This window comes from Catharus ustulatus, chromosome 1, assembly GCF_009819885.2.
Source record: "Catharus ustulatus isolate bCatUst1 chromosome 1, bCatUst1.pri.v2, whole genome shotgun sequence".
In the NCBI taxonomy this organism is placed as follows: domain Eukaryota; kingdom Metazoa; phylum Chordata; class Aves; order Passeriformes; family Turdidae; genus Catharus; species Catharus ustulatus.
In genome coordinates, this window is record NC_046221.1 from 151,543,754 (window position 1) to 151,560,583 (window position 16,830).

Consider the following 16,830-nt stretch of genomic DNA (forward strand, 5'->3'; position numbering starts at 1 on the left):
ATTAAAAAATAAACCCAACCAAAACCCAGCAAGTTGTCATCACCAGTTTCTGAATTATCAATTTTTTAAGAACTGGCATACAAGAGAACTTGCAAGCCTAAAGGCATGTATTATGTTTTATTTGAATTGCAGCTAACTTCACCATAAAATGTTATAGCTGAATCTGTTACTGTCACCCAGGGGCAGGAAACATTAACACTGAATGCAGGTACTACTGCCAGAGCTACCTTAAAATACTTGCTGCTGCTGAGTATTGCCATATATGAAAGAAAAATATGAGCAGTGTTTTATAGATTTTTAAATAGTAACTGAATTGTTTAAATTAATTATTAAACACTAAGTATCAAGAAGAGGAATATAAAATAATAATAATATGGATCTATTATAACATCATTTTAGGCTCTGAAGGCATCTAACTTAGAAGTTACAGAGGGGTTTGTCTTGAATTCGTCAGTCTGTTTCCTCCAAAAAGCCTGTACAGATCATTTCAGCCAATCACTCAGATACACATCACTGAAACAGCAAAACCATTACTTACACAGAACAAGAAATCAGAGCAATTGTTGTGTCTACTAAAAAGAGGTACTACTTTGCATGTGAGTTCATGAAAGGTTCTTTACAACCAAAATTCTGGATTGGAGCCTAAAAATTAATTGTGTTACTACTTTGTTCAGAGGTAGATCCTCAAAAGCAGTTTCTGACTCTGATGTATGAGTTCATTCATGGAATAAGGTCATAAGGCACCTTCTCATCATCATTCTTTCCTCCTTTGCTCTTCCTCAATGTCTTCACCAAAACTGCAATCTAGCAAAATTGAAAAACCTTTTCCCATTGATCTTCAGTTGGGTTCCCTTAGTATTCCAGGTGGGGAACAATCCATGAGTTGACAGTAAAGAAAAATTCTGCATCACTTGTGGTTTCCTGTTACTACAGCAATTAAGGCATGAAAGGCTGCTGACTTGTGCAGTGCTAAATATAAACCTGGCTGTCACAGCCCCTCCAGTCACATGCCCAGCAGAGGAAAAGCTGGGCAAAGCTCTGATACAAACAGACAGAGGAGGTGATAGAAAATTTCTCTGCTGCTCTAGAGAAGGCAACTAGGTCCAAATGAATATTCTGCATAAATACAAAGAGGATAGTAATTTTTAATACTCCCTGTGACCTTGTAGAGAATTGCACAGCGATCATGTTGTATCACCCTCCCTGAAAAACCTTGAAGTAGCAAGAAATTACCACCTTTCTTTGAAACTGTTGTTACATCTACTGGACAAAGAGCTGAACAAGCCTTGAAGGATGAAGTGTGTTCTCTGGTCAATCAATTCCCTTCAGAATAAACCCCAGCAGTGACTTCAGGCTCAGTTCAGACCTGTGATCTCCTGTAGTGAATATACAATACACTTATCCTATTATCCCTTCCAAAAATGTGGCATAGCATTCATACTCTTTTAAGGATTCTTGACAAAACAGACAGACCTAAGATGGAAACCCCAACTGGAAATGCAGGAGAAATCATAAAATGCAAACAGGTATCCAGAGGGTCAAATCACTGTCTTCATCATTAAGCAGGTTTTATCCTTGACCTAATCCCAGTCTCCATCAATGCCTTATAAATGTGAAGGTCAGCATTTCCACTCAAGCAGGTTCATGTCAATATAGTATTTGCAGTGGTTTGCTTAAAAATGTCTCAAACCACAGCTGGAAAAAAAAAGTTAGACTTAAGATGTCTAACTTTTGAAACCCCTTGGGATTCAAGAGGGTTAATCAGCTAAAATGATGACAACACAGAAAGGACTTGCAGCTTGTAACAGAGATGCAGCATCAGGATAGCAATAGAGAGTTTGAGCTGTCTCCTTCAGACAGAAATGGAAAATGTAAGAAAAACAGCTGAAGTGTTTGCATAAAAGTGCCAGCAACATAGTAACACTGATAGGAGAGTGAACAGGAACAATACTACTGAGGTGTTCTGATCTGTGTTCCAGAAGTAAGTGGTTATATTATTATTTAATGAAAAAAAAAATATATAAGAAGGTACTTGAGAGCTGCCAAGAAACAAACTTGCTATAGCAATTCCCTGACTAGAAAGAACCATCTTTAGAGTTAAAATTCTCTGCCTCAAAAAACCAAATACTCATCCTCCCAAGATGAGGCTGGCCTTCCCTCCTCATCCTCTCCAGTTCAACACTTGAGGACTGCAAGCAGTTCCAGGGAGCCAGAGGAGGGACAACTCTCAATGGCATAGCAAACTCATCCATCTTTGGATGAATTAATTTTTGCCTGGGATTATTAACAACCTCTCCACTAGATTTGGAAAAAGACTGGATGAGTCCTTCTGACTAACAGAGTGGAATTAATGTTATCCAAATAAATTCATTCAACAGTTTCAGTAAGGTGAGGTTTTGGCATTTCTCTGTCAGCACAGCTTGGGTCCCTCTTGTTCAAGGCAGGGATCTATCCATCATTTCATGGTTTTGCGGTTGAGCAGAGCAGCAGCACGGCAACAGTGATGAACTGGAAACAAGACCATGGTATCTGTGCATTATCAGTGTGATACATTCCTGTAAAAGGACAAGCAGAGCAATTCTGTGGGACACCACAGAAGATTTGCTAACAAAAATTATCAGCACTCCGTGCACAATCAAAGATCTAATCAATTAGATGACTTTCATCACCTTTAAATTGAGTTGTGTTAGGCAACACTGATGTCTAAACATAAGAGCTCATGAAATATCTAGGGAGTTATACATCAAATATCCTTTATTAATTTATGTTCCCCCCCTCTAGGCCCCGTTTTAACAAGAAATCTGAAAAACTGGCAAGAGACAGGCTTGTTTATTCCTGCCCCTCCTCTCCCTTATGCCCTTTCCCCTCTTGCACAAAACTACACTTGTTTCCTCAGGAAAGAAAACGAGTGGGGAAAATGGTTTTAAGAACAGGGAGCAGCATTGGCTTTCAAGCCCAGGTCTGGTACCTGCAGCCAGCAGCAGAACCCCTTAGAGAAGACAGCTCACTGACAACAGCCTGTGCAGAATGCAGGGGGAACCAGGGCACTCCTTCCTCCACTGCCCTGGCACAAAACTGAGTATAACAACACAGGGGCTTGTGCCTCAGCAACAGCTGTGCTTCCCACAGCCCCTGGCACCAGCAGTTCCTGCACTCAGACAGCAACAGCCCTTCCCACAGCCACCACCACCACCCACAGGCAGCTGCAGCAGCACAGGAGGACCAGGCAGGGGGCTGGCATGTTAAATGGGTTTGGTGGGATTATTCTTGTCCTTTAAGAAAACTCAGCTATGATCTTTACAGAGAGCTGAAGACAAACTGCTATTAAATCACCTCCACTAAGTAGCAGCCCTCTTGTAAGCAGAAAGTTCCACTCCCTGCCTGAGGACGACCTTGAAAGCAAGTAGAACTGCAGAAATAAACTTCTGTCTGAAATAACTTTAACTGCATGTAGAGTTTATGGCTTTTCATCTCTCTCAGACTTAATATAGCTACCCAAAATAAGAGACAGAGAGGACAGATAAACCAAATGATTGTCAAATATTTTGTTAGAGACATACTAAATGTAATGACATTCCTCCTAATTTTTCATTGCATTGGGCCATTAAAGACAAAAGTATCAGCTGCCTTGAAGTCCTTAAGAATATATTCATTCCTGTCAGCAAAAGGAACACCATAACAAACCACTGACAATTTAAGTTCCAGTCATAAATTACACTGAAGTAATTTGTGCCTCTCAGTATAAATTCCTAATGAATACAGAAGGCAGTAGCAAAGAAGTCATTCTTAACTCTTCACCTGCTGCTAGAGGTAGTGAAGTAGATTCATCACTTTGATACTCCCTTCCCTTCCCCATGTAACTTAGCAAAACCTCATTAGTGACACTAGCCTGTCTCCCTGTCTTACTCCCTGCATAGTCAAATTCAAGCTGCAATGACCCCTTTCTCTGGAAAACAGCTGAAGGAATGATTATAATATAAAAACAGATAAAATCACTTCACATAGAACATAAAATATTTTCTTTTAGCTTTTATGTTGTAAGAGTATGGAATATCTATTGGGTTGTTAAGCAGCTGCATTTTGTAATAATTTATTCTGCATGTGAATTTAAAGTTCTAATAAAAAACTCACTCTGTTCACAAAAATTATCTGAAATATTAAGATTGCAGGTTTTGTAAATAGTCATACAGAAGGAAGAAGCAGAAGACTAAGGCTACTGTGCTCTACTCTTTCTAAAACTGAACAGTTCTGACTAAGCTCACTTTTTATTCTTTCAACCAACTGCCTTAATTCTGCAGAACAAAAAAAGAAAAAAATCCTTCTCCTGGTCAGTGTTTCTCCAGCCTCTGGCAAGCATGAGGCCTCTCTCAGGAGGATTCAATTGCAAGTGCATCCCTGCAGCTTCCAGCTGCAGAGCCAACACAAGCTTCAGTTCCTGTCACACCCCTGCAAGTGCCAGTTGTGCACACACTCCCTCTAAAGCTGCTTCAGGACCTCTGCTCTACGAAGAGCTACACATCTGGTCCATCTATTTAATCCCAATGCTTCTTAACTTGCCCAGAAACTACCCAACATGGTTTATGCAACATGGTTCTGCTACTTAGGACAGTTTTTGTTTTTCAACTTGATGCATTTCTCCTTTTCGACTGACAGGTTTTTTTAACCCATTCTTTTGTCACAGCTTCACTGTAAGCAGGCAGCAGAATTCTGTGGGTGCTGAAATTGCACCCTTCACCTCCAGTTCTGCTAATCAGCTTGAGAATTAGTGAAGTACAAAGGCAAATCCTCGGCTCAGAGTTTTCTGCATGCATAAGCCTATTTTGTTTTCCACAGAAGAGGAAATGTGGAATCGAATGTATTTAACACTTCTCCCCATGGCAATGGGAAGTAAATGGGCTGTGGCACTGCCTACATCAGTGACATACTGCAATGCCACTATTTACTGGAGATCTTCATGAAATATGCACCCCTATAGCTTTTCAGACTGTGCAATGGAGACTGATCACAGTGTGCCTTCAGCATCCTTCCCTCCCTTATTCTCTCCTCCCTCTGCTTCTGCAAAACCCATGCAATGTTTACATGGCCCCTTTTCCAGTAGCAAGGAAGGGGATGGATTCAGGCTGAGGTTGCTTCTTGCAGTGCTGAAGCAAAAAATATTATATGGAGGGGCAGCCACTCAGACCACGATGAATAATCCTGAAGAGAGAGTCAGAGGAAGGGAAAGGAGAGGAGAGAGCTCCTTTCCTAGTCACAAGGCAAATGTTGAGGTAAAAAATGTAATTGTAAGCAGTTGCTCAAATTGCAAAGGTAACCTGGGGGATCAAACCAGTATTGCTCACTAGTGCAAGTCACCATGTGCTGTCAGCAAGGAGAGATCCCAGAACAGACTCCTGCCTGAGGCACAAAAACCCTCCTGACACTTACCAAGAGAAAACAGAAAGGTAGAACCTTAGGTCAAATAGGAAATTGCACCCTGAAGTGATCTAAAGTCACCTTGTTACTGCAAGGAGTGATTTGATACCTTTCCTCCTGCTCCTAAATTCCCTCCTGATCATGTATTTGGAACTTCTCCTTTATTCTGGTACTTGTTCTTAGTCAGGTACACAGCCAGGCCCAGAGAAGAACAGCAGTGCTAGCATGGGAAGCAGAACTGAGACTTGCATACTCAGAGGTTTTTGCAACAAGGGAAAGAACAGAGCACTCCTTACAACACAGGTGAAGCCAGCAGTAAATCCACATCCACCACACATCACCTCATCCACAGCTCATCCAGGCCTGCTCTTACCCACTATGGGAAACACAGGAAAATGCTTTTCCTCTATGGTTGGGAAAATGTACTAAAGTGAACTTTTTTCTTATCTTTTTTTTTTTTTTTTTCCCTAACTGAGCTTTTTAAAACAGGATCAGACATAAATCACAGAAAAACTCAGCCATAGTCATGTGCAACTGCAAAAACTGACGTAAGCACAGAAACGAGGTAAACAAAATAGGCTCCTAGCACCCAACCTTGACAGTGAAAACTTCACAAATCCAAAGACTTTTTTTTTGTTTTGGTAAACCAGATTGAGTTAAATAAACGAGTAAAAAACTTTTAAAAGGTCACCTATAATTCCCAATGAGAACAGTCTTCTTCAGCCTGGGCAATTTGTGATTTATCAGAGGGAAATGGACACTGAAGCAGTAGTCTGTTGGATATTTCCAAGAGGAAAAGGTCACCAGGCTGATTATTTATAACAGCACTGTCACTTTTGCAGCTACCTATTTACTTGATTTACTTTACAACATAAAATAATACAAATAGATATGAAACTGGGGAAGGAGTGGTGGATTTCAAGCTGTTTTCCCATCTCTTCTTTATGACAAAAACCTTTATTAGACAAAATGGCTGTAAATCTAGCTGAAAAATTCTTAAATCTCAATCTTGAGTGAAATAGTTAATTTGACATTTGTAACATCGCAGCTTTACTTGCACTTTGTGAAAATCAGTCTGTTGCCAGAACTGAAGCAAAGAAACAACTGGATCAAAAGGTTATCTGTAATCTGAAAATACAAGCTGATGGTATTTGAAAGGGTAGCTGGCTAAAAACAATTATTTGCTTCATACACATTTTTCACCAGGCTTGCACAAAATTAAATTAAGCAAATTAAACATAGTTTCTACCAATTCAGATTGCTATGAAAGATGGGACAATACCCTCATGGAGACTGACGATTCACAGCCTTTAGTGTAAGATAAGTTACAGCAAACAGCCAGCACTAAGAGAGAGATCGCTGCACAAAGTGAAATGCTATCAAGTGCAAATAATTCAAAAAGTTACTGCAACAGTACAATAACCAGAAACTGATAATGTCTAAAATAAAAATGTAGCAGGTCAAAGTGCAGCAATTACTTGTTGGTTCCCAGTAAGAATTTGGACCTGAGCTTTGTGGCAATACAACTTTACATACAATAACACAACCCAAAGCACAGAGCTCTGTTCATGGCACAGGCAAGAATCACATACTAGGGACTGTCTCCTAACCCTCCCCCAAGGCTTCCAGAATGTTTTGGAAGTGTTCATGCCTACATAACAGGTCCCAGACTATCTCCAAGAAGTGAGCTTTGGGAACCTAAGGCCAGGCCACTGTGGACACTGTATCTGGTTCCTCTCAGTTGAAGCTGGCCTCACGTAGAAACTTTTCTGTCTCAAATGTTTCCATTTTTCCTGAAATTAGAAAGATTTTTCAAAGTTGTGTCCTTCCCCCAGGTCATGCAGGAACCTTTCACCAGGATCACTGCCAAACAGTCAGTCATGTTTTAATTCTGGAAACGACTAAAAGCCATGAAGTATTTAAGAGCATTGAGGAAAGGTTTTATCCCTACACACACGCAGTAGGAGATAATAAAACAAACCACATGCTTCTTATGACTGCTTTAAGCCAAAAGCAGAGCTGATACAGAATATGATCAATCTCAAAATACAGAGTCTTAAACATGTTCTTATTTTCCCTTTTTATTATCTAGAAAAAATAATGATTTTTAAAAAATAATAACCTGTTAGTATCTGCCAAAAGTATCGCAGCCTAAATAAAATTTAATAAAAACTCAAAAGATACCCAAAAATGAATGAACATGATGAGCCCATCACATACAAAAGGAAACTGGCAACTGATGCAGGAAGAAACAATAACTAGTAGCAAGTATCACTATGTATTATGGTTGCTAGGGAGGATATTTTATTAACAATTAGCATATAAATATCTAAGAATCCTAAGTAAATGAACATTAGAAAAAAACAGCTATGGCTTTATTTGAATGAAACATGCACTCTGCTGGGTTGAAAAAAGTATTTTGTGGGTTTTGCCTTAAAATGCTCCCCATGTTTCAGAGGAAGCATGTACTTCAGTCATCAGTTAGTCACGTTCCAAAAACTCCATGTTCATTCACTGTTAAAGGAAGTTCTCATACACAGCAACAAAACAGAAACAAAAATACATGCTTTCAGAATATTTGAACTATCACTGTGCTAATTTAAGGATAAAGTAGAAAGGGGGTACAAGGCAGCTCACATAGTCATGTCCAGCTTTCCCCAAAATGAGATGTTTTTGTAAAAAAATCTAAACAATAGCACAAGGACCCAAGACACCTTCTTTAAGTACTCTGCTTGCATGACATACTTACCTTATTTTTCCATTTACTTGTTTTTAAAAAGGTTTTTTTTTCTGGAGACAACAGATCCCTCTGCAGTTTCATATTTGGATTTATTAAATAATAAATAAGGTTGACTAAAGCTAAGAGTTTTCAGTAGAATGAGTCAGCTTTAAATAATTTCTTAGAGAAACTGCAAGACTTCATTTTCTTTTAATTAAGGTTACACACTGGAACCTCTGTGTTCACAGAATAAACATGATCTGTTTCATTCATGTCTGTTGCAGGGAGATCTAAATGTTTTAGATCTATCACTCTCAAGGGTGTAAGTTGGACTCTAAGTAAAAGCTGCATTTCAAGTGATCTTCTGTAAAAAGCCCTGAATCAAAAGCAGCTTTTATATGGGACAAGACAGTTATTGGGAGATAGATTTTCCTTTTAGTTCTAAAATGTACTATTTTACAAAAGACAGTGGAAGAACAATGGCTTAAGATACAGGTATTTTTTATGATTTGTGATTTAAAAGATACTTGTGTATGACACCTATTTTGTATTCACCACATGCTTAAACACATGCAAAAGACAAAACAAATTTTAATTGAAGTAATCTTTTATTTTAATTGAAGCAATATTATTTTACCTTTGGCAGGAAAGGGCAAAGGCAGCGAACTAAATAATATTTTTTAATAATAGTAGTATTTCTGCATTATATTTGGACCATGTAATTTCTAAGAAAAAAGTATAAGGTAGCTGACACTGAGCTGCTTAAAAAAAAAAAAAGAAATTGTTTCATTATCTGAAATCTCTGGTCAAGTAATAACTAGAAACTGTAGCATAGTGCAGCAGTTTCCAAAAGACCTATGCTTGAAACATCTTGGTCAAATTAAGTACCTGAAGAAGTGGATTGCTGAAATTCTTGAGACCGAAGGCTTTATATGAATTCAAACAAAAACTGTATACTTTTATTTCTTGCAGCAATACATGCCAAATGCATCAAAACAAGCATGCAGGAAGTCTGTCAAACCAGCAGCCTGCTGGCCTTATGCAATGCACATGTCAGCAAACACACTCTTCCATTTGGGTTTTTATTACTGTACCAAATTCACTGGTCGTCTCTGGTGACTCTACCTCCTCTACCTCCTCTGTTGGCTTCTCAAGTGGTATCAGTGGTTTAGGATACCTGGATGCTACAACAAGTTTTCAAAAGCAAAACAGCAGTCAGTCATTATTTAAAAACTTCCAATCAATGCTGGAGCATCCACCAGCAAGAAAAGTTCCTTTATAAATATTAAGACTGGATTTCTGTGGGTTTTACACCAATTCCACTTGATTGTTTGCAGGGTTTTCTCTGCAAAAAATATAAGACTAAGTTTCTGCATTCAAGCAGACTAGACCCTGCTTTAAGTTACATGAGCAAGTAAAATTTCAGAATATGGAAGCAAATCAAACCACAACAGCAAAAGCATGAACTTCAGAAAACATCACCTTGCTGCAGGTAGTTCCAAGGCAGACAGTTACAGCTGACATTTTTCAGAGAACAGTTTCAGAATAGTTTTACCATGAGTGACCATGCATCAATTTTCTTGTTTATGACATTAAACCTCAGTCCCTAAATTACCTAATAGTCTTGGTTTGAAGGGATTTCATGATCATCTAGTTCCAATCCCATGGGACACCTTCCACTAGACCCTTGTTGTTTCAAGCCCCATCCAACCTGGACCTGTAGCAAAGGGGCACTCACAGTTCCTCTGGACAGCTCATACAAGTGTCTCACCACCCCCATAGTAAAGAATTTCTGCCTAATAGCTAGTTTAAACCTACCCTCCTCCACTTTAAAGCTATTCCCTCTTGTCCTATCACTTTGCATCTTTGTGGAAAGTCCTCTCCACGACACTTGCAAACCCCATTTTTGTGCTGCAATGTGCTACAAGGTATCGCCAGGGTCTTCTTTTCTCCAGGTTGAACGGCCCAATCTTACTCAGCCCGGAGAAGCAGGGGCAGACACTGATCTCTTGTCTGTGGCAGACTACAGGGAAAGGCCTGAATTTGTCAGAGGAGCATGAAGTTGGATATTAGGAAAAGGCTCCACACTCAGAAGATGGTTGGGTCCTGTAAGAGGCTCGCCTGGGAAGAGGTCACAGCACCAATCCTCAGAGAGCTCAAGAAGCATTTGGACAATGCTCTCAGGTATGTGGTGTGATTCTTAAGGGTGTCCAGTGGAAGGCCAGGACCTGGACTCAATTAATCTTGTGAGTCCCTTTAATCTCAGGATATCCTATGATTCATGAGGTTCAGACTTTAATGAAAATAATCAGTAGAGCCTCAGTAGCACTTTTCCTTCTGCACTGTGCCTTCATGAGAGGGCTCCAAGACTCAGGGCAGAAGGTGGGGGGTATTTAAAAAAAAAGTTTCAAAAAAAACCAAAATGCAGCTCACGCTTCCATCTGAAACACAGTATTTCTTTCACCACCTAGTATTTTTGACTCAGCAGTGAGATTAGTAAATCCCATTGTAGGCTGCAATAGTCTAAGGGCATAAAGGAAGTCGTACAGGCAAACTGGATAGAGTTTGTCATTTTGCCAGCTTGACAGGGCACTTCAAACTTGTGAATTAGACACTTGCCAGCAGTCTGCCAGAAGACCTTTTCCTAGAATAGCAATCAAACACTAGAGTTAAAAAAATTATTGACCTAGGTCACAGCAAGGGAGAGAGAGAGTAGATGACATTGCTGCACACATAGTGTGGCATTCACCTGCCTATGCTGGATCTGTGAAGGAGAGAGGAAGAAAGAACTGTCCCCACAGGTGCCACAGTCCCTGTCAAAGCATAACAGCATGAAGAAGTTCGTCTTCTCCCAGCTCAGCGAGCTGAGGGCAGTCCTCACCACAAACCTCATACTTGCACTGTGAAATCACTCTTCAAACAAGACAAGTACTTCCAGAAGGATGGAATTATGCTTTGTTGTGTTAGCATCGATTCAGTTCTAACAAAGAGGGTTTTTTCTAACAAAAATCCAAGTGGTTCTAAACCACCGTGGCAGATGAACCAGCTTGTTCATATCAGCAAGAAGCATCTGACTCATGCAACAGAGGGAAACTTTTTCACAGGAGACTTGTTTAGAGTGTCTAAAAACCTCTGTGAAATCCACTTGTCTTTGTTGACATTGACATCTTTTGAATTAACTTTTCTTTGTAAAGTTGTGGAAGTAGAGGTGCATAGGCTCAAACACTCCCTAAGCTATTCCAGTAAACTGAAAAACTCATAAGTTTAACACCAGAACATAAGCCAGTGAGGTTTCTTCTGACACCAAATAAGATTTCACCCAACAATAGCTAAAACCTTGCAAATTCCCTTCGAGATTCTGCACCAGCTGTCAGCCCAACAGAATGCAAAGAGGTAGAGTCCTTCACCTGCACGCTAGATTTTTGGGGATTTTTTTAACAAGAACAAGGTGCAATAACTTGAACTTACTGTTTTCTATCAGAATGCACCATTCATTTATGTATCTCAGATTATTATGTATGGTATGACATGCCAGTGTCTTCAAAGAGAATCTAGCAAGAAACTGCATTCTCCAAAACCTGCAAATTAAATTACAAAACCAGCTGACAAGACTCATTGCTATGGTGTTTTTGCATGTTTTCCAGGTAATACACAACCTTAACAGACAGAGGAAGAAGAAATTCCATTTCAAAAGACCTTTTGTTTAGTGACCATATCACAAAATTCTTCCACTAAAAATATAAAATGCAACTGGGTGCTTTCAAGGAATTGTGTTCAATGTATATACATTATATACTAAAAGCATCTATTTTATCTATTATATACACACATACATATGTATTTTATGTGTATGTACAAAAAAATAGGAAAACAGACTGTTTTCCCATCTTTGCAACAAAAGATGGGAAAATAAAGGAGTCTCTCACTGTAAAGACCTGAGATTCCTGAGAGGCCCTAGATAATCACCATGTTAGTAATATTAATGAAAAGTAGTTAGATCTGGGCTCAAGAATATTGTAAAGCAGCACATAAAAGTCCAACAGTACCCTAGGAAGCAATAAAGACACACCAAAAATGCCAAGTTTAGTATTTCTTACTTTAAAAAGTCAAATCCTTTAGTATTTTCCCTCCTCATTATTAGGCCTGCTGCACTGCTCACAAAAATTCTTCTTTTATGAATCATCTCATATCATACACTGGAAACTAAAGGTAGAAACCCTGAATATAAGCTCCTTAAGAAAGAAGTTCCATCTTCTTCCTAATGCCACTTTTGTCAATAGAATATTGCTATAGAAGGTCAGAAGCATCAAATCATTCTCCATATTTTCTGAAAGATTTTACATTTTCATCTCCATGATACAAGAAAGAAACAACAGAAATCTGACTATCTGAAGCCAACAAAACTAAGCCTTGATTACAGGGCATCACTTCTAGAAAACAGGACTACTACATTTGAAATCAACTGGCCTACTTGCTTCTTCAGTGTTTCTGTAACTATGAAAATAGAAATATACAAATTACTTGTATTCAATTCCAAATGTATCATTTCCTTTAGTATGGCTGGGCGTGGCTGACAAGCTTACAAGAAAAACAAGCTAAAATTTGAAAACTTTGTTTCAAAGCCCTTCCTGGGAAAATGGGACACTTTATTCATCTTTCCAAGGTTCAAAAGGGGAAATTAAAGAAAAAAAAAAAAAAAAAAAGGAGACTTAAAGACTTCTATGCAGAAGGAAAACTAAACCCAGATGAGAAAGGATTTGCAGCCGTCTTCAGAAAGAACAGCTCAGTGATGTTTTGACTAAATTTTAAGATAGTAAGATACAGATTATAGTCTAAATCAGGACAGTTTTCAAAATATTTTCTGAGAACTATTCTATCAAGATTCAGTTTCACAGTCTTCCCCCAGCTTCTACTATGCAAAACACATCTATGAATTCAAACTCAGGCTTTCAGCTCTCAGTCATCACATGCTCAGCTAGAGCCCTGTCTACTGAAGCACTAAAACAAACAGCAGAATTTCAGTCAGCGTTTATTCATAAGCCAGACTGCTTAACTGACCTCTAGTGCCCAGTATCTGGAAGCTCCATAAACCTCCAGGTAATACAGGTGACGAGGTGATGGCAGGCAGGAACATATTCACAAACATCTCCCCACCTACAGTTTTCATGACTACAGCACAAACAGAGGTTTTAAGATTCACAAATGCTTCAGAGACTCACCTAACTTACAGGTAACAGCTACAGCTCACCTACCTGAGGACCGTCCTTCAGCGTAGCAGCCGCAGCAAAGGATGGGTTTCCCCGCAGCCTCTGCCATTAGCGGAGGCCACAGATAGTGTGTCCTGTCATACTGCGTGCTAGGGCAATTAGCTGCTGGAACTGCATCCTTCTGCTGGTAGGCCTGGGGGTGGGCTGAGGAACTTGCCCCATTTGGTTCTTGATGTGCCCAGGTCTCCCCATATTGCTGACAGCCTCCCCTAGCTGATAAGGGGTCTGTTAGGGCACAGAAGAGGTAGTGAAGGAAGAAGGTCAAAACATAGCCCAGTAAGGACTGTGCTAAGAAGGGTATGGACTAACACCTCCCTTTCCATAAAAAATTATGAAAAGATCACAGGCACAAAACAAGCTTAAGCACAGTAGCAAAACTGCATAAGGCATTTCATGATCAAGGAGAGACTGATTTTTCAGACTCAAACAGAACACGGGAATTTACGCAAGCAGTAAAGAAGAGAATTTGAAGGCTGCATTTGGATCACTTTCATTGGAAATCAACACAAAAGTAAAACCAGTGACCTCAGCTAAAGAATCAGCTGCTGGGAGCTATAGCATGCTGTCAACAAACAAGAAGTTTGATAAGAAACGCAACATCTTTAAAACAGTTTTGTCTTGGCTGAACTCATGATTTGTAAAGATCAAAAGTGACACTAGTCAATCAGAGAAAGTACTTAGAAAGCAAGGCACAAACAGCTCTCCCCTAACCTGCTACTCACAACCTGCGTCATTCAGGTCACTGCTACACAGTCACCATTTCAACAGCAGGAAAGAGCAATCATACAAAATATTTTGTAACCATAATAAAGCATTTTGAATACAGAATACAAACATCTAGCTCAGAAAAGTCTCTAATTTCTTTCAAGTGCATCCCTTCTATCCACTTTGTCTTCTTCTGGCACCCTACAGCACTGAGAGTGATGACACATATCCTACACCTCTCTGCCCTTCTTCACGCAAAATCTGAATTCTTTCAATAACAATCTTCACAGAAAACAGCTATGGGCAATAAATTCAAGATAAGTTTTTTCCTCCAATTTCTATTTAACAGACTTACTAGAAGTTGTTTTCAGTTATGATTTTTCTTTTTTCGTAATGCATGAACAAATAGAATTTCTCATAGGTAAAAGCTACCAGCTGTCAACATGCTGCAGTCTGGTAAAAACATCCCATGAACAGAGCTGGCTAAAGGAAAAGGTTATCTAAAAAAAAGTCTTATCAAGCTAGATGGGCAGATGAAGATCAAGGATGAGGTCCGATGGCACTACAACACTTCATGCAGCCCTTAACTTATGAGACTGAGATTTTGCTGAAACAATCTCTCCAGCAACATTAATGATTACAGTTTCAGGCACAAGTGAATTGCAATTTCCACTAGTGAAATAAACTTAAAACCAACTAATAATCTCCCATGCAGTAAAATGTCTAAATTCAAACTAATGTTTTTGCTACTTTGCTTCTAAATTCTGAATCATCAAAAAGTCACAGCATTCTACACATAGACTTTTGTATTATAACTAACAGCATCTGAGTAACAAGATACTTAATACGACCATCTGTTGATTTATATCTATAAACGTTGAGACACTATGCTGAAATTTTAAAGTCTCATTTTGATATCCACCACACGATCCTCCAGGTACACAGCTCTGTTCTGTTTAACCTGAGCAATAACTGATGAGACAGAAACTCACATAAAAACCTCATGACAAGAACCCTTCGGAAGCTGAGAAGGATTTAGGAAGAGTATTAGTTGTTAGTATCCAAAAGTTAGTGTCAACTTACAGTTCAAACCGTTCTGCCCTCGTTTTTTGTAAAACAAATAAAACTGATTCACTGTCTGCAAAACAAAAGCACTGCTGCTCCCAAAATGAGGCGTTTAAATGAACTACTCTCACTCTTACTAGAAGCAGTAGTGTTTATATGCAAGTGTGTTACAAACAAAACCAAAGAGATACCCGAAAGGGTTCTCTCTCTTCACAAAAGCAACACTTTTACAGCTGACCCCCAGATCTCTTCTCTACCCATCCAAAATTTTTTCCACATATCTCCAGAGGAGCCACAAGGTACAGAAATGCCCTTTCCAAGGACATGCTACTATCAAAGTCACAAAGAAGCCTAGATCAAATGCACAGTGATCTCTTAAGTACCCGCTATCATCTTCGCTGCAATACGGATTGCAAATTACAGCTGAGGATCACAACTAGGAGTAAGGAGGTTGTAATTAAGAGGATTTGGTTTTGTCAGATTTTGATTTAAGGAACAGTGTCAAATTGGTAAGAACAGTTGGATCAGATGAGAAAAATCACTGTGAATAACTTTAATTGGAGTTGCATAGCCTTATATTTAGGGATACAGCTGTAAACCTCCCCAGCACAGACACACCTTCCCGAATGAGAACCGGCACTTCCAAGGAGCAAGCCGGCAGTTCTGCGTGCAGGAAAGTCTAACTCGTGAATGAGCTCCCAGAGCAGCAGCAGCCCGGCGTCTCTTAAAAGGTCTGAAATCAATTTACTGCTGCCCTGCTGTCAGGAGGATTTTATGACACACTTTCCTACTCCCATTCCGAAAAATGGCCACCCGTGGCTCTCTGAAACACCCGGTGGGATGACAGACCCACCGAGGATTTGGCACGCCGGGTCGATTTAAGTTCAAAAGATGCTGCGGATGCTTCTGGAAACTAAATTTCAGGTCGTGTGCCTCATTTACACCCAACTACGCGAACACACAGAGGTGAACGCCTCTCGATGCCTCCTCCTGCTGGAGTTTCCTACCCGCCCGAAGGAGTCGCTTGGGCGAGGGCGGGAGGACCCCCAAACTTCGGAGGCTCAGCCCCCGCTCCGGCCCGGCCCTCCCACCCCAGCCGGGCTCGGGGCGGGTCGCGGCTCACCTTGGGCGATGGCGATGGACTCGAAGCGGTGGAGCTCCCGCAGCAGGCAGCTCCGCTCGGTGGAGTGCAGGCTGTAGATGAAGTCGCGGGCCCCCTGCGCTGTGTTCAGCGCCTCCATCGGCTCCTTCTTGGGGTGGGTGCCGAGCGCCCGCGACCCCCGCGGGAGGAGCAGCCCCTCGGCGCCGCCCCGCAGGCTGCCCAGGCGGCGGCGGCAGCAGCACCGCGGGCCCCGCAGCGAGCCCAGGCAGGACGAGGGGACGGCGGCGGGGCCCCCCGGCCGCCCCAGCAGCAGCGCCGCCCGGCCGAGCCACGCCGACATGGAGCCGGGGAAGGGCGCGGCGCTCGGGCCGCCAGAACCGCCCGCGGCCGAGTCGCCCGGGCCGCGCTCCCGCGGCTGCTCCGCCGGTGGGGCCGGGCGGTCCGCGCCAGGCACCGCCCCGCCGATCTCCCGCCAGCAGCGGCGGCAGCGCCGCCCCGCCCCGGCCCGGCCCGGCCCAGCCCCGCTCCCAGCCCGGCCCAGCCCCGCTCCGCCCGCGGAG

The 16,830-nt window shown here is 41.1% G+C and overlaps 1 protein-coding gene across 1 annotated transcript in view; it reads right to left on the reverse strand.

Annotated features, from left to right (window-relative positions):
* Positions 1-16,610, reverse strand: part of TMEM65 (transmembrane protein 65) — a 30,730-nt gene extending 14,120 nt beyond the window's left edge. The window contains exons 1-2 of the mRNA XM_033052768.1: positions 16,292-16,610; positions 13,384-13,623 (exon numbers count right to left, since the gene is read on the reverse strand). Of these exons, the coding sequence (XP_032908659.1) occupies positions 13,384-13,623; positions 16,292-16,610 (559 nt within the window). The remainder of the gene's footprint in view (positions 1-13,383; positions 13,624-16,291) is intronic.
* Positions 16,611-16,830: the final 220 nt, after the last annotated feature.